The sequence below is a fragment of the Vipera berus genome (genome assembly GCF_964194415.1).
Source record: "Vipera berus genome assembly, chromosome: 1".
NCBI classification, from domain to species: domain Eukaryota; kingdom Metazoa; phylum Chordata; class Lepidosauria; order Squamata; family Viperidae; genus Vipera; species Vipera berus.
Genome location: NC_138202.1, coordinates 360,293,654 through 360,311,928, shown reverse-complemented (window position 1 = coordinate 360,311,928; position 18,275 = coordinate 360,293,654). Strand labels below are relative to the sequence as shown.

The window sequence follows — 18,275 nt, the reverse complement described above, 5'->3', positions numbered from 1 at the left end:
TTTGCCCCCAAACAATCTGGGTCCTCATTTTACCGACCTCGGAAGGACGGAAGACTGAGTCAACCTTGAGCCGGTCAAGATCGAACTGCTGACAGTCGGCAGCCAGCAGAATTAGTGACTGCATTCTAACCACTGCGCCACCACGGCTAATAATACTAACGATAAGCACTCGACAGATAGATAAAAATGCCAGATCCCATCTAAACTTCTGGCTGACGATGCAAAGAGCCAGAATCATATTCCAAAGAGAAGTTTCCCAAGGATGGGCTCCGGCATGGTTCGGAAGACCTCTGGATCCTGCATCATAATACTATAGTTCAAATTGACATCCCGACTGCCGTTTGGTGGTTAAAGCACTAATAACACAGGTACTCCTTGACTTGCAATCACAGCTGAGTTGCAACCGTCACAGATACGAACCATCTGAATTTTGATCCCGTGACTATGGGGATGTTGCTAAGGGTAAAAATGGGCCATAAATCGCTTTTTTTTCAGTGCCGGTGTAACTTGGAGCCAGTCACTAAATGAACTGTTATAAGGTGAGGACTACCTGTAATAGGCAGCTAGGAAAATGCCTGGCTGGGGAACTGCGGGAGTTGAAATCCACACTTCTTGATGTTGCCGAGTTTGACAAACAACTGCCAGAATATTCAGCCAACAAAGGTGCTTCTACGTTGTGAATTAAGAAATCGTAGTGAGGTAAGATGTAAGAATAGAATAGATTAGAATTAGAATTAGAATGAAATAGAACAGAATAGAATAAAATAGAAGTAGAGAGTAGAGTAATGGTAAGAAGAATAGAATAGAATAGAATAGAATAGAATAGAATAGAATAGAATATAGAAGAATAGAATTAGAATTAGAGTAGACTAGACGAGAATATTTTTATTTTTTATTTTATTTATTTTAATCCCATTTATATCCCGCCCTTCTCCGAAGACTCAGGGTGGCTTACAATTTAAGCACAAACCAATGTGCTCAGCAATAGCCTTCATTCTATGTATATGCCTGCTTATTAGGGCTTTCGCCCCCCCCCCCCAAATAGAATATAGATAGAATATACAGAATACAACAGAACAGAATACAGAATGGAATAGAATAGAATTATGAAAGAACAGAATTTAGAATAGAATAGAATAACAGTTGGAAGGGACCTTGGAGGTCATCTAGTCCAATCCCCTGCTCAAGCAGAAAAGTATGCCATTTCAGACAAATGATTGTCCCAGTCTCTTCTTAAGAACTTCCAATGTTGGAGTAACCCACAACTTCTTGTGGCAAGTAGTTCCACTGGTTAATTGTTCTAACTGTTAGGAAGTTTCTCCTTAGTTCTAGGTTGCTTCTCTCTTTGGTTAGTTTCCATCCATGCATGTACTTATCACATCCATTTGTATAATCGCAAGTTACTCAGTGTTTTAAAATCAATCGATCAAATAAAGTAAAACCTCTTAGTTGCAAGGAGAAAAATAGGTGAACGACGCTCTACATATGTAGGCAGTCCTTGACTTACAACAGTCCATCTAGTGACCGTTCAAAGTTTCAGCAGGACTGAAAAAAAAGTGATTTATGACCATTTTTTTCACCCCTGCAGCCTGCGTCCTCAGGGTCACATGGTCAAAATTCAGATGCTTGGTGACGGACTCCTATTTACGACGGTGACACGATCCCCTTTGTGACCATCCGACAAGCAGTGGGGAAGCCAGGCTCACTTAACAACCACGTGACTAATTTAGCAGCTGCAGTGATTCACTTAACAACAGTGGCAAGAAAGGTCATAAAATGGGGCAAAATCCACTTAACAGCCGTCTCGCTTAGCAGCAGAAATGTTGGGCTCAATTGAGGTCGTAAGTCGAGGACTACTCGTACCTTTCAGTCCTGGACAATAGCCAGGATGTAAGTCCATAAAATCAGTTAAACCATAGTCATTATATTTTGATTTTTCTCTGGACAGATATGGACTTATATTTCCTAAGAAGGCTCAGCAGAAAGGACTGGTCAAGCATGCTGTGTTTATGGAGGACTCCGACGACGAGGTCAGTGGCTGACGTGGCTTTTTTTTAGCCGGTGTGAGAGTGCTCTTTTGTGTGGCTTGCAAAGCCTGCATTTCATCCCAAGGTAGCAACAACCCGGCCAAAGTTAGACCGAGGCCCATCCTTGCTTTGGGTCTCTCCCATCTCAGTCCCAAACTGTCAGAGCGTGCACAGTCCTATTGCACTGGGGTAACCCAGGAGTAAGTGCAGTAAACAGTGGTTTGTATTTAAATGGTGGTGTATATTGCACTATATAGAATCAGGATCACGTGAAGTGTTAATACCACTTTACAAGGCCTTGGTAAGGCCACACTTGGAATACAGCATCCAGTTTTGGTCACCACGATGTAAAAATGATGTTGAGACTCTAGAAAGAGTGCAGAGAAGAGCAACAAAGAGGATCAGGGGACTGGAGGCTAAAACATATAAGGAACGGTTGTTGGAATTGGGGATGTCTAGTTTAATGAAGAGAAGGACCAGGGGGGTCATGATAGCAGCCTTCCAGTATCTCAGGGGCTGCCCCAAAGAAGAGGGAGTCAAGCTATTCTCCAAAGCGCCCGAAGGCAGGACAAGAAGCAACGGATGGAGAAACTAATCCTGGAGAGAAGCAACCTGGAACTAAGGAGAAACTTCCTGACAGTGAGAACAATTAACCAGTGGAACTCCTTGCCTCCAGAAGTGGTGAATGCTCCAACACTGGAGGTTTTTAAGAAGTGACTGGACAGCCATTGGTCTGAAACGGTATAGGGTTTCCTGCCGGAGCAGGGGGTTAGACTAGATGACCTCCAAGGTCCTTTCCAACTTTATTATTATTATTATATCTACAAATATACACTAGAAATAAGATACATACACGTGGTTAAACAGCAAACTCCAATGCACAGCAATTACAGCAGTCAAACTGATGAGAGAGGAAAAAACTCCAGCCAGAAAAACTTCCCTTTTATACTCAGGCTCTTAAAGGGATACACACGTAAGCTGAGTCATTCCCATATTGCGTCCTCCACGTTACATCTTTACATAATTACCCAAGCTGTTAAGCTTTTAAATCAATCATCCTGACACAAACCTTGTAGGGCAGGGGTGGGGAACCATGGGCCTTTTGTGACTTGTGGACTTCAGCTCCCAAAATTCCTGGCTGGCTCAGGAAATCAGGGAGCTGAAGTCCACCCCTTTGAAAGCTTCTAAGGTTGAGAAATACTACTGTTACAATGCCATTCAGTTATCAGCCAACATGGGTCTTCCTTATTTGACCACTGTCAGTAAGCAAACCCATTCATATGAATGGGTGTTTTTGCCATAAACTGGCAGGGAAACCAGCAAATAAATAAATAAATCAAGAATCATGGTGACATCACTTGTGGGCTGCTGTGGGTTGCACGGCTGACTTGCCGGAAGATACGGTCACGTGTCCCTTTCCAGTGGCCAGGGGTGCTTTGTCATTGTAACTTTGGATGGTCATAAAACAAGGACCGCTGGTTAAACAAGGACTATCTGTAGCATTAAGAAAAGTGATTTCCAAATTACGGCCTGTCTTGTGATTGCTTTGTGGATATGCAACACTTAAGAGTCTCTTTATCAAACAAACATTACTGCTGAGTGTCCTGGACATTGCCACCCTTGCAATTTTGTTTTTGTAAAACTGTATGTAATAATAATAATAATAAAGTTGCAAGGGACCTTGGAGGTCATCTAGTCCAACCCCCTGCTCAGGCAGGAAACCCTGTACCGTTTCAGACAAATGGCTGTCCAGTCTCTTCTTAAAAACTTCCAGGGTTGGAGCATTCACCGCTTCTGGAGGCAAGGAGTTCCACTGGTTAATTGTTCTAACTGTCAGGAAATTCCTCCTTAGTTCCAGGTTGCTTCTCTCTTTGATGAATTTCCATCCGTTGCTTCTTGTCCTTCCTTCAGGTGCTTTGGAGAATAGCTTGACTCCCTCTTCTTTGGGGCAGCCCCCGAGATATTGGAACACTGCTATTTATTGGTATTTATTTAACACGTTTTTCTGCATTTATTTATCTCACTAATTCAGTTATACAGCCTCTTATTGGACCGTTCTCAAAATTGGTTCTCAAACCAACAGTTGTATTAGCCAAAAAAAAAAAAGCTAACACAATGCTTGCTTGTATAAACAGAGGCATAGAATCAAAATTACGTAAAGCGTTAGCACCGTTTTCTAAAGCCTTAGTAAGGCCACACCTGGAATCCTGCATCCCGTTTTGGTCACCACTAGAGCCTGGGGGAAAAAAAAACCCAGAAAAATTGGGGGGGGGGGGAGTTTTTTTTCCCCCCTCCCAAAGCCGTTTGGAAAAAAAATGTGTTTTTCCCCCTTCTATTTCCAATTTCTTTCTAGGCCAGGGGTAGGCAACCTCGGCTCTTTTATGACTCATGGACTTCAGTTCCCAGAATTCCTGAGACTCAGGAATTCTGGGAGTTGAAGTCCATGAGTCATAAAAGAGCCGAGGTTGCCTACCCCTGTTCTAGGCCTTCCCATCTCTAGGACTCACCACATTACAAAAAAGATGCTGAGACTTGGGGGGGGGGGGAAAGTGCAGAGAAGAGCAACTAGGATGATTAAAGGCCTGGAGACTAAATTGGGTAGGGGGCCAATCTAGAGAAAAGGAAGAAACAAGGGGGGGACACAATAGCAGCATTCCAATATTTCCGCATTCCAATATTTGAGGGGCTGCCACAAAGAAGAGGGGGTCAAACTATTCTCCAAAGCACCAGAGGGCAGGACAAGAAAAAAAAAATGGATGGAAACTCATCAAGGAGAGAAGCAACTTGGAATTAAGGAGAAAAACTTCCTAAACAATTAACCAGTGGAAAAACCTGCCACCAGAAGGTGTGAATGCTCCAACACTGGAGGGTTTCTAGGAAAAAGACTGGACAGCCATTTGTCTGGAATGGTATAGGCTTTCCTCCCTGAGCAGGGGGTTGGACTAGAAGACCTCCAGGGTCCCTTCCAGATGTATCCAGGTATAGTATGGGTGGTACCTTGCTCGATAGTAGCAACTGTGAGAGGGACCTCGGAGTCCCAGTGGACAATCCCTTAAATAGGAGCCAGGAAGTGTGCTTCAGCTGCCAAAAAAGCCAACACAGTGCTAGGCTGTATTAACAGAGGGATAGAATCAAGATCAAGTGAAGTACTAATACCATTTTACAATGCCTTGGTAAGGCCACACCTGGAATACTGCATCCAATTTTGGTCACCACGATGTAAAAAAGATGTCGAGACTCTAGAAAGGGTACAGAGAAGAGCAACAAAGATGATTGGGGGACTGAAGGCAAAAACATATCAGGAACGGTTGCTGGAATTGGGTATGTGTAGTTTAATGAAGAGAAGGGCGAGGGGTGACATGATAGCAGTGTCCCAGTATCTCAAGGGCTGCCCCAAAGAAAAGGGAGTCAAGCTCTTCTCCAGAGCACCTGAAGGCAGGACAAGAAGCAACGGATGGAAACTCATCAAGGAGAGAAGCAACCTGGAACTAAGGAGAAACTTCCTGACAAGTTAGAACAATTAACCTGTGGAACAACCTGCCTCCAGAAGCGGTGAATGCTCCAACACTGGAAGTTTTTAAGAAGAGACTGGACAGCCATTTGTCCGAAATGGGATAGGGTTTCCTGCCTGAGCAGGGGGTTGGATTGGATGACCTCCAAGGTCCCTTCCAGCTCTATTCCTATTCCTATTCCATTCCATTCTATTCTATTCTCCACGGCGCCTGAGGGCAGGACAAGAAGCAACGGATGGAAACTCATCCAGGAGAGAAGCAACCTGGAACTAAGGAGAAACTTCCTGACAAGTTAGAACAATTAACCAGCGGAACAACCTGCCTCCAGTAGCTGTGAACGCTCCAACACTGGAAGTTTTTAAGAAGAGACTGGACAGACATTTGCCTGAAATGGTATAGGGTTTCCTGCCTGAGCAGGGGGTTGGACTAGATGACCTCCAAGGTCCCTTCCAACATTATTATTATTATTATTATTATTATTATTATTATTATTATTATTATTATTATTATTATTATTATTATTATTATTATTCTCAAAATCTATGATTAAAAGGTGTTTTTTTTCCAGTAGAGGGCGCTACACACCACAAAAACCTAGTTTACATTATTAACTTTCCCTGGGTCCGAAAGCAACTTTTAAAGTCCCTGGAAGAACTGCAGAAATACTTAGTTTTTTCCAGGCAAAGACTCAGAAGACACAGTGTGTTCTTATCTCAGCAAAGTACAGGCCGTCCTCGACTTACCAGCACAATTGGGGCCAGGCTGTTGTTAAGTGAGTCACATCTAATTTTACCACCTTTGGTTGCCACTGTTAGTAAACGAGCCATTCTGCCTTTGTTAAGCGGATCATGTGTGGGGGTTAAACAAGGGTCTGCCCACTCCCACCCCCCACCCCCCCACTGTTGGAAATACACACCTGGGTTGCCAAGTGCAGGGATTTTGTAAGCGTGAGGTCTTATGTGAAGTCCCTTTTTTCCCAGTAATGTTGTCATTTCGAACAGTCACTTAAAGAATCATTGTAAGCTCTCCAAAGCGCCCAAAGGCATGTCAAGAAGAAACAGATGGGAACTCATCAAGGAGAGAAGCAACCCGGAACTAAGGAGGAATTTCCTGACAGTTAGAACAATTAACCAGTGGAACTCCTTGCCTCCAGAAGCGGTGAATGCTCCAACACTGGAAGTTTTTAAGAAGAGACTGGACAGCCATTTGTCTGAAATGGTATAGGGTTTCCTGCCCGAGCAGGGGGTTGGACTAGATGACCTCCAAGGTCCCTTCCATCTATAATAATAATAATAATAATAATAATAATAATAATAATAATAATAATAATAATAATAATAATAATAATAATAATAATGTTGAGGACTACCAGTATACAGTTGAGCCTGACGTTTCTGCCGCCAAACAAGACGTTGAGTGAGACACACCCATTTTACGACCTCCCCCCCCCCAACCGCCACAATTGTTAAACGAATAGCTGCAATTGTTAAAGTAAATGTGAACGATGTCGTTAAGCGAATCCAGCCTCCCCTGTGGACTTCGCTTGTCGGAAGTCAACCTGGGGAGGTCACAAATGGCGATCCCGTGACCCCAGGAGAATAGGGATAGGAATAAAGCTGGAAGAGACCTTGGAGGTCTTCTAGTCCAACCCCCTGCTCAAGCAGGAGAGCCTACACCATTTCCGACAGATGGCAATCCAGTTCTCTCCCTAAAAGCCTCCAGTGATGGGAGCACCCACAACTTCTGGAGGCAACTTCTGTTCCACTGGTTGTTCTGTACCAGGCTGCTACCGGCCCTGCAGAAAAGGCAACCCCTTTATAAACGGCAAGAGGCTGGAATGACGTCTGCCAAATTTATTACTACAAAAAACAAACAAGACACGTACCAAGATACAGGAGCTTTGAAACACTATCCGAGCGGTTGCTTTCAGCAAACCAGCCCTCCCCACACATTCCCTTTATAAAGAGTTCAGGGCGTGGCCTCTCTCTGCCTCCTTCCGAGAAGCCCCACAGCCTTCCTCTGTTTGCTCCTACTTGACTGCCTCCTGCGTCGGGCGTCCTTGAACAGGGCCAGCTGTGGGTCATCTTCATCCACACTGTCAGGCTCACACAGCTGGGTCTCCATGGTGACCAAGTGGGAGGGGCCTGCCTGAGGGCTATCATCAGCAAGGTCTTCAACACCCCCCTCCTCCTCTCTGCCGAACCCACAGACTGACCCTGAATCACAACACTGGTGGATTATTCTCACCGTCAGGAAATGTCTCCTTATTTCCAGGTTGAATCTCTCCTTGGATCAGTTTCCATCCGTTGTTCCTTGTCTGGCCTTCAGGTGCTTTGGAGAATAGGTGGACCCCCCTCTTCTCTGTGGCAGCCCCTCAAATATTGGATCCCTGCTGTCGTGTCCCCCCTGGTCCTTCACTAGACTAGACATACCCAATTTCTGCAACCGTTCTTCATATGTTTTAGCCTCCAGGTAACCGGACTTCCTTGTTTTTCCTTTGAAGACCTTTCCCTTCTCATCCCAGAAGCTTCTTCAGCTCTGACTGGATGGAGGGGAATGGGAGGATTTATACTCCTTGTAGAGAGCTGGTCATTTGCCTCCTTTTAGAGAGTCCTTGAGGCCATTTGAAAAGGCCTCTTCCTCCTCCTTCTTCCTCTTTCTCTTATCCTTCACCTCCTCTTCCTTTTTCTTTCCTCTTCCCCCTTTTCTTTCTTTCTTTCTTCCTTCCTTCCTTCCTTCCTTCCTTCCTTCCTTCCTTCCTTCCTTCCTTCCTTCTTTCTTTCTTTCTTTCTTTCTTTCTTTCTTTCTTTCTTTCTTTCTTTCTTTCTTTCTTTCTTTCTTTCTCTGTCTCTCTTTCTCTCTTATCCTTCTTCTTTTCCTCCCATCTTCCTTCTCCTCTTCCTCTTCCATCCCTTTTCACAAAGGTGCCTTTTTCAGGAGGGAACCGGACTTTTTTGTTTTTCCTTTGAAGAGGTTTCGCTTCTTCTCCCAGAAGTTTCTTCAGGTTCTGACCAAATGGTGGGGAATGGAGGGATTTATCCTCCTTGCAGAGAGCCGGTCGTTTGCCTTCTTTTAGAGAGTCGTTGAGGCCACTTGGAGGCTGACCTGCGTCCTCGGTCTCACCTGAGCGGTGCAAACGGGTGGGGAGCCTCCTTGGCTGCAGGATGTTGAAGGTCACCCCAAGCAAAGCACCTTTCCAGGCAGGTGGGGATGGGGTGGGGGGGGGGGAATTGATGGGGCTCCAGCCAAGTCCTTTTCCAGGTGAGGCCATCTTGATGACAGGTGCCGCAATCCAGTAATATTGTAGGGCGACAACGGGGGCCAATCCGGGCACCGAGAACATTTTTTTTTCCAAATACAAATTCGAAATTTACCAGATGGCTGGCTGTTTTGGCTTTGCCCTGCTTTTCTTTCTTTCTTTCTTTCTTTCTTTCTTTCTTTTTTTTTAAAAAAATGGCAATGTTGGTGCAGTCCCGGAGGGTTCAAAAAAAAAAAAATACACCACAATGGTGCCCTGAGGTTATAACAAGAACAGGCGGGGCTTCAAGTTGTTATTGCGATTGTGAGGCTGCGCCCTCGGGGAGATTGTAAAGTTTAAAAACCTTCCATTATTTCGCAGGCCACAAAGTCCTAATAAATCTACTTGCCTGCGTTTTATCATTAAACAAAGAGAGAGAGAGAGAGAGATCTTTTTTAAAAAAGAGCAAAATTACTTTATTAGTTCGGTAATAATTTTAGGCCTTTTCGAGATAAGGAAGGCGCCTCGGGGAGGGTTTCATTTCCTGGCTGCTCCCTTATCAGCGACAAGTAACGCCTGGCGTGTCTCAAGGTGGGGTATTTATAACCGAACTCTAATAAAAGTCCGGCACACCTGCCTTGGCCCAGCCGATGGTACATGAGATAGCAAACTTTCCTTCCCTTTTGAAAATATATCGCTCTGCATGTTTCATGAAGGGGTTCCAACAGCTGGGTGGTATGAAGAGGCCGTTGTTCCCCTTCTGTTTTTCAAGGACAAGCTGTCCTCGGCTTACGACGAGAGTGGAGCCCTAAGTTTCTGTTGCTAAGTGAGACACTTCTTAAAGTGAGTTGTGTCCTGTTTTGCAATCTTCCCTGCCGTGGTTGTTAATACACGCTGCTGTTGTTCAGTTAGTAACTTTCCAGACTCCCCCAGTCAGCCATGCTTTATGATGAACGGGCTTCCACTCCCAGAATCCCCCAGCCAGCCATGCTTTAAGAGGGGTGGACCTCCACTCCCAGAATTCCCCAGCCAGAATAATTTAAGATGGATGGGCTTCCACTCCCAGAATCCCCCAGCCAGGCTGCTTTAAGAGGGGTGGACATACTGCTTGGGGAATCCTGGGAAATCCTGAGAGTTGACTTTCCTCCATCCCAGACCTTCAACCTGCCATGGTTCAGAAACCTCTTAAAGTCACCAGCTTCTCCCCCCCCCCCCCCCAAGTCTAATGGGATTGCTTGAGATTTACTTTACCCTCTCCGTAGTTCACCGGATTTGACGCCGAGACTTTTCCAATATGTGTGTCAGGATTTCCAGAAAGCCTGAGACCGATGGTGCTGAATTTGGGAAATGTTTTAAAAAATAAAATAAAAAAAATCTTGGCCTTAAATAGTTACACCTTGGGAATATCCCCAAGAATGTCATTCTGGGGAATGATATTAAACCAATTACTCTACATTCATCACCAAATTCTGCTTGCAAGCAGGACTCCAGAAACAGTCAGGGTTGTGCTGAAGCAAGGGTCTTCCAACTTGGCCCTTTTAGGACTTGGGGACTTCAACTCCCAGAATCCCTCAGCCAGGATGCTTTAAGACAGGGGTCTTCCAACTTGGCCCTTGTATGGTTTGTGGACTTCAACTCCCAGAATCCCTCAGCCAGGCACGTCCACAAGTCATCAAAGGGCCGAGTTGGAGAACCCCTGCACTAAAGGGGCTCCCATTCGTTCTTCGCAGCGTCTGTTTGTCTTTTTAATTGTCTCGAGGGGAAAGACAGCTGATCAGGACAATGGAAGGCAGCCAAGGTTTGTTGTTGTTGTTGTTGTTAGTTGCGAAGTCGTGTCCGACCCATCGCGACCCTATGGACAATGTTCCTCCAGGCTTTCCTGTCCTCTACCATCTTCTGAAGTCCATTTAAGCTCACGCCTACTGCTTCAGTGACTCCATCCAGCCACCTCATTCTCTGTCGTCCCCTTCTTCTATTGCCCTCAATCTTTCCCAGCATTAGGCTCTTCTCCAGTGAGTCCTTCCTCCTCATTAGGTGGCCAAAGTATTTGAGTTTTAGCTTCAGGATCTGGCCTTCTAAAGAGCAGTCAGGGTTGATCTCCTCTAGGACCGACCGGTTGGATCGCCTTGCAGTCCAAGGGACTCGCAGGAGTCTTCTCCAGCACCAGAGTTCAAAGGCCTCAATTCTTTGGCGCTCAGCCTTTCTTATGGTCCAACATTCACTGCCATACATTGCAACTGGGAAGACCATAGCCTTGACTATACGCACTTTTGTTGACAGGGTGATGTCTCTGCTTTTTAGTGTGCTGTCTAGATTTGCCATGGCTTTCCTCCCGAGGAGCAAGCGTCTTTTAATTTCTTGACTACAGTCCCCATCTGCAGTGATCTTGGAGCCCAGGAAAATAAAATCTGTCACTACCTCCATTTCTTCCCCATCTATTTGCCAGGAATTGAGAGGGCCGGATGCCATGATCTTGGTTTTCTTAATGTTTAGTTTCAACCCAACTTTTGCACTCTCCTTCACTCGCAACAAGAGACTCTTCAGTTCCTCTTCACTTTCTGCCATTAGAGTGGTATCATCTGCATATCTTAGGTTGTTGATATTTCTTCCAGCAATCTTAATTCCAACTTTTGACTCCTCTAGCCCTGCCTTTCTCATGATGTGCTCTGCATATAAGTTAAATAGGCAAGGCGACATTATACAGCCTTGCCGGACTCCTTTCCCAATTTTGAACCAATCAGTGGTTCCGTGACCAGTTCTCACTGTTGCTTCCTGACCCGCATATAGGTTTCTCAAGAGACAAATAAGATGGTCTGGTACTCCCATCTCTTTAAGAACTTGCCACAGTTTGTTATGATCCACACAATCAAAGGCTTTAGCATAGTCAATGAAGCAGAAGTAGATGTTTTTCTGGAACTCTCTAGCTTTCTCCATGATCCAGCGTATGTTGGCTATTTGATCTCTAGTTCCTCTGCCTCTTCGAAATCCTGCCTCTACTTCTGGTAGTTCTCGATCCACATACTGCTGGAGTCTAGCTTGTAGGATTTTAAGCATAACTTTACTAGCATGAGAAATGAGTGCAATGGTGCGATAGTTTGAACATTCTTTGGCACTGCCTTTCTTTGGAATTGGAATGTAAACTGATCTTTTCCAATCCTGTGGCCACTGTTGAGTTTTCCAAATTTGCTGGCAAATTGAGTGTAGCACTTTTACTGCATTGTCTTTTAAGATTTTGAATAGCTCAGCTGGAATACTGTCACCTCCACTAGCTTTGTTGTTGCTCAGCTTTTCTAAGGCCCACTTCACTTCACATTCTAGGATGTCTGGCTCGAGGTCAGTGACCACCTCATTGTGATTATCAGGGATGTTAAGCTCATTCTTGTATAGTTCTTCTGTGTAATTTTGCCATCTCTTCTTAATCTCTTCTGCCTCTGTTAGGTCTCTGCCATTTTGGTCCTTTATCATGCCCATTTTTGCATTCATCTCTCCAATTTTCTTGAAAAGATCTCTGGTCCTCCCTATTCTATTGTTTTCTTCTATTTCTTTGCACTGTTCATTTAAGAAGGCATTCTTATCTCTTCTAGCTATTCTCTGGAATTCTGCATTCAATTGGGCGTATCTTTCTTTATCTCCCTTGCCTTTTGCTTCCCTCCTTTCCTCAGCTATTTGCAAAGCTTCCTCAGACAGCCATTTTGCTTTCTTACATTTCTTTTTCTTTGGGATGGTTTTGGTTGCTACCTCTTGTACAATGTTGCGAACCTCTGTCCATAGTTCTTCAGGCACCCTGTCTATCAGATCTAATTCCTTAAATCTATTTGTCACCTCTACTGTATATTCAACGGGGATATGATTTAATTCATACCTGACTGGCCTGGTGCTTTTCCCTACTTTCTTCAGTTTAAGCCTAAACTTTGCAAGGAGAAGCTCATGGTCTGAGCCACAGTCAGCTCCTGGTCTTGTTTTTACTGACTGTATAGAGCTTCTCCATCTTTGGCTGCAGAGCATATAGTCAATCTGATTTCTGTGTTGACCGTCTGGTGATGTCCATGTGTAGAGCCGTCTCTTGGGTTGTTGGAAAAGAGTGTTTGCTATGACCATCGTATTCTCTTGACAAAATTCTATCAGCCTGTGCCCTGCTTCATTTTGTACTCCAAGGCCAAACTTGCCTGTTATTCCGGTTATCTTTTGGCTTCCTACTTTAGCATTCCAATCCCCCATGATGATAAGGACATCATTTTTTGGTGTTAGTTCTATAAGGTGCTGTAGGGCTTCATAGAACCGGTCAATTTCATCCTCTTCAGCACTGGTGGTTGGGGCATAGACTTGGACTACTGTGATATTGAATGGTTTGCCTTGGATTCGAACTGAGATCATTCTGTCATTTTGAGGATTGTATCCCAGTATTGCTTTTCCTACTCTTTTATTGACTATGAAGGCTACTCCATTTCTTCTGAAGGATTCTTGCCCACAGTAGTATACCTGATGGTCATCTGAATTAAATTCACCCATTCCTGTCCATTTTAGTTCGCTGATACCTAAGATGTCAATGTTCAGTCTTGTCATCTCTTGTTTGACCACGTCCAGCTTTCCTTGATTCATGGATCTTACATTCCAGGTTCCTATGGAGAAAAAATCTTTACAGCATCAGACTTTCCTTTCACCACCAGACATATCCACAGCTGAGCGTCCTTTCGGCTTTGGCCCAGTCGCTTCATTCTTTCTGGCGCTACTAGTACTAGCCCTCTGCTCTTCCCCAGTAGCATATTGGACGCCTTCCGACCTGAGGGGCTCATCTTCCAGCGTCATATCGTTTTGCCTTTTGGTACTGTCCATAGGGTTTTCATGGCAAGATACTGGAGTGGGTTGCCATTTCTTTCTCCAGTGGATCACGTTTTGTCAGAACTCTCTGCTATGACCTGTCCGTCTTGGGTGGCCCTGCACGGCATAGCTCATAGCTTCATTGAATTACGCAAGCCCCTTCGCCACGACAAGGCAGTAATCCATGAAGGGGGCAGCCAAGGTAGCAGCCTTGAATTCCAGCTGCGAAGCATTAAATCCTGATTTAAGAGGAGGATATAATGGGAGCTCCTGGGAGCTGTCTGAGCTGGGTGGTTTCCTTGCAGATGTTTCAGGACCCAACTGGGGAACATCATCAGTGCTAGAAGGGAAGAGGAGGAAGAAGAAGACTTTGGGGTCCCTGGTGCCCTCTGAGTCTGGGTAGTTTCCTTGCAGACATTTCATGACCCAACTAGGGAACATCATCAATGCAAAGGGGGTGGGGGGAAGGTGTGGAGAGGAGAAGGAGGGGGAAGGGGAGGAAGAGGAGGAGGAGGAAGACTGTGGGGTCCTTGTTGCTCTCTGAGCTGGGTGGTTTCCTTGCAGACATTTTATGAGCCAACTAGAGAACATCATCAGCGCTAGAAGAGAGTGGTGTTTGAGGAGGAGGAGGAGGAGGGTTTGTGGAGAGGAGGAGGAGGAAGAGGAAGACGAGGAGGAAGAGGACTGTGGGGTCCTTGTTGCTCTCTGAGCTGGGGGGTTTCCTTGCAGACGTTTCATGACCCCACTAGGGAACATCATCAGCGCTAGAAGGGAGGAGGAGGAGGAGGAGAAATGTGGGCTCCTTGGCGCTCCCTGAGCATGGTGGTTTACTTGCAGACGTTTCATGACCCAACTAGGGAACATCATCACTGCTAGAAGGGAGTGAGGTTTGTTCCCTCCTTACATACAGTATTTTGCCCAGTCAATGAGAAAATAAGCAAGGAAATACCTCTTGGTCTTCTCCCCCCTCCCCTTCATTCCTTTGTCTTCTCCTCCTCCTCTCCACAACCTCCCCCCCTTTCTAGCACTAATGCTATTACCTAGTTGGGTCATGAAACGTCTGCAAGAACGCAGCCAAGTTCAGAGAGCACCAGGGACCCCACAGTTCTCCTCTGCTCTGCAAACCTCATTCCTTTCTATCACTGATGATGCTGTCCAGTAGGGTCATGAAAGGTCTGCAAGGAAACCACCCAGCTCAGAGGGCACCAAGGACCCCACAGTCTTCTTCTTCCTCCCCTTCCCCCTCCTTCTCCTCTCCACACCTCCCCCCCCCCCTTTGCATTGATGATGTTCCCTAGTTGGGTCATGAAACGTCGGCAAGAAAACCACCCAGCTCAGCGGGCACCAGGGACCTCGTAATCCTCCTCCTCCTCCTCTTCCTCCTCTTCCTCCTCCTCCTCCTCCTCCTCCTCCTCCTCCTGCATTCTAGCACTCATGATGTTCCCTAGTTGGGTAATGAAACATCTGCAAGAGAACAACCAAGCTCAGAGAGCACCAGGGACCCCACAGTCCTCCTCCTCCTCCTCCTCCCTTCTAGCACTAATGCTATTACCTGGTTGGGTCATGAAACGTCTGCAAGAACGCAGCCACGTTCAGAGAGCACCAGGGACCTCTCAGCGGCACATAACCACTCCTATTGCTACCCTGTTGTAGTGTTTGCAATCCTTTTATTGTCAGGTTTACAACTCTGCCCCTGGCAGGCCAGCCCAGCCTGTCGAGGAGCAGCGTTGCCCATGCACTGACATTCTGTCTTCTGACTGAATAACAAAAGACGCCCGTGTTTTGGAATTTGCCTAGGGTTAAAGAGTCCGCTCCCTTCCAGGGAAATAATGAGGAGGGGAAAAAATTGTTCTAACTCCCAGCTTTGTGCCGCCAAGGAATATTAAAAAAAAAGGGAGGGGGGGGGAAAAGACCGCGTTTGGGGACAAAGAAATCTTGCAGCCAGATTGCTGACTTTGTCGGGTTGCTTAATAAACGTCCTGCCGATAAGTCGAAATAACACAAAAGGACAGGAAGTTTCTTATCTCTCGGCCCTGGCAGAACAACAGGAAATTGTCACACACACCCCCCCTCAAGCTCTGGAAAGGAGGGTTTGTGCTGGTGCTGTTTCCCCCCCCCCGTCCCCCCCCCCCGCCAAACAAATGGCAGGTGGGCCTCTTTAGAAAGATTATGTACCTGAAGTAGAGTTCGCATTGTTTGCTTAATCTCCTGTCAGTTGCACCCTTGGCGCTCTCCGGTGAAGCTGTTGTGTGCAGGAGTGGGGTGTTCTCTCTCTGCCTCACTCTGGCCCTGCTGGCATCCTATTGGGAACTTGAAGAGGGCTGGGCTTCCACTCCCAGAATCCCCCAGCCAGCCTGCTTTAAGAGGGGTGGGCTTCCGCTCCCGGAATCCCCCAGCCAGCCTGCTTTAAGAGGGGTGGGCTTCCACTCCCAGAATCCCCCAGCCAGCCTGCTTTAAGAGGGGTGGGCTTCCACTCCCAGAATTCCCCAGCCATCATGCTTTAAGAGGGGTGGGCTTCCACTCCCAGAATCCCCCAGCCAGCCTGCTTTAAGAGGGGTGGGCTTCCACTCCCAGAATCCCCCAGCCAGCCTGCTTTAAGAGGGGTGGGCTTCCACTCCCAGAATTCCCCAGCCATCATGCTTTAAGAGGGGTGGGCTTCCACTCCCAGAATCCCCCAGCCAGCCTGCTTTAAGAGGGGTGGACTTCCACTCCCAGAATCCCCCAGCCAGCCTGCTTGAAGAGGGGTGGGCTTCCACTCCCAGAGTCCCCCAGCCAGCCTGCTTTAAGAGGGGTGGGCTTCCACTCCCAGAATTCCCCAGGCAGCCTGCTTTAGGAGGTATGGGCTTCCGTTCCCAGAATTCCTCAGCCATCCTGCTTTAAGAGGGGAGGACTTCCACTCCCAGAATTCCTCAGCCATCATGCTTTAAGAGGGGAGGACTTCCATTCCCAGAATCCCCCAGCCAGCCATGCTTTAAGAGGGGTGGGCTTCCACTCCCAGAACCCCCCGGCCAGCCTGCTTTAAGAGGGGTGGACTCCCAGAATTCCCCAGGCAGCCTGCTTTAGAAGGGGTGGGCTTCCACTCCCAGAATCCCCCAGCCAGCCTGCTTTAAGAGGGGTGGGCTTCCACTCCCAGAATCCCCCAGCCAGCCTGCTTTAAGAGGGGTGGTCTTCCACTCCCAGAATTTGAAGCCCACTCTTCTTCATATGAAAGGTTGGGGGAAAAAAACAGGCTTAGAAGGATTATCCCAGTTTCCGGCTACATCAGAAGCAACCTATCAAAGCCGTGTGGAATCTTTCTTCCCCTTTCAATGCGGCTCAGAACCCCCTGAGGGTCCCGTCTCCTCTCCTCTGTCCCTGCAGAGTTGCTGCCTTCTCTGTCCCTGAAAGGTTTTCAAAGGAGGCTGGAGAGCCATCCCCTCTTGGGGAGGGTTAAATTGGCTTTCTTGCATGCTGTGCGGCAGGGGTCCCCAGCCCCCTCCCCTCCCCGGGTCTGTGGACCGGCACCGGGCCGCGGCACGCCAGCAACCGGTCCGCACAAAGAAGCAAAGCCCCATCCGCGGGATGCAGGCAGCACGCAAAACCACAGCGCCCTCTGATCCGCGGAAAAACCTCTCTCCGTGTAATCGGTCCCTGGTGCCCAAAAAGTTGGGGGCCGCTACTAAGCCCCACAGTTCTTGTGATTCCTGCTGATGAGGCATTTTGGAGCTTAGGAGGAAGAGCCAGAGCGTCAGCATAACGGAAGGGACCTTGAAGGTCTTCTAGTCCAACCCCCACGCTCAAGCAGGAGACCCTGTACCGTTGGAGACAAAAGGCGATCCAATCTCTTCTGGAAGACCTCCAGTGTTGGAGAACCCACAACTCCAGGAGGGAATCTGTTCCACTTCATTACAGTAAAGTTGGAAGGGGCCTTGGAGGTCATCTAGTCCAACCCTCTGCTCAGGCAAGAAAGCCTATACCATTCCAGACAAATGGCTGTTCAGTCTCTTCTTAAAAACTTCCAGTGTTGGAGCATTCACCGCTACTGGAGGCAGGTTGTTAATAATAATAATAAAGTTGGAAGGGACCTTGGAGGTCATCTAGTCCAAACCTGTGCTCAGGCAAGAAAGCCTATACCATTCCAGACAAATGGCTGTTCAGTCTCTTCTTAAAAACTTCCAGTGTTGGAGCATTCACAGCTTCTAGAGGCAAGGAGTTCCACTGGTAAATTGTTCTCACTGTCGGGAAATTCCTCTTTAGTTCCAGGTTGCTTCTCTCTCTGACTACTTTCCATCCGTTGCTTCTTGTCCTGCCTTCAGGTGCTTTGGGGAATAGCTTGACTGCCTCTTCTTTGGGGCCGCCCCTGAGATATTGTAAGGCTGCTATCATGTCCCCCCTCGCCCTTCTCTTCATTAAACTGGACATTCCCAATTCCAGCAACCGTTCCTTGTATGTTTTAGCCTCCAGTCCCCCGATCCTCTTTGTTGCTCTTCTCTGCACTCTTTCCAGAGTCTCAACATCTTTTTTACACCGTGGTGACCAAAACTGGATGCCGTATTCCAAGTGTGGCCTTACCAAGGCCTTGTAAAGTGGTATTAACACTTCATGTGATCCTGATTCTCTCCCTCTGTTAATGCAGCCTAGCACTGTGTTGGCTTTTTTGGCAGCTGCAGCACACGGCTGGCTCATATTTAAGGGATTGTC

The 18,275-nt window shown here is 46.9% G+C and overlaps 1 protein-coding gene across 2 annotated transcripts in view; it reads left to right on the top strand.

Annotated features, from left to right (window-relative positions):
- NSRP1 (nuclear speckle splicing regulatory protein 1) overlaps nt 1–18,275 on the top strand; it is a 37,323-nt gene that overhangs the window by 2,742 nt on the left and 16,306 nt on the right. Inside the window, exons 1-2 of one of the 2 annotated variants that reach the window (XM_081338156.1) lie at nt 681–699; nt 1,949–2,030. In XM_081338156.1, coding sequence (XP_081194282.1) covers nt 2,010–2,030 — 21 coding nt within the window. In that variant the 5' untranslated portion in view covers nt 681–699; nt 1,949–2,009. Of the gene's footprint in view, nt 1–680; nt 700–1,948; nt 2,031–18,275 lie in introns of those variants that run through there. The other variant, XM_081338155.1, reaches the window with a different exon arrangement.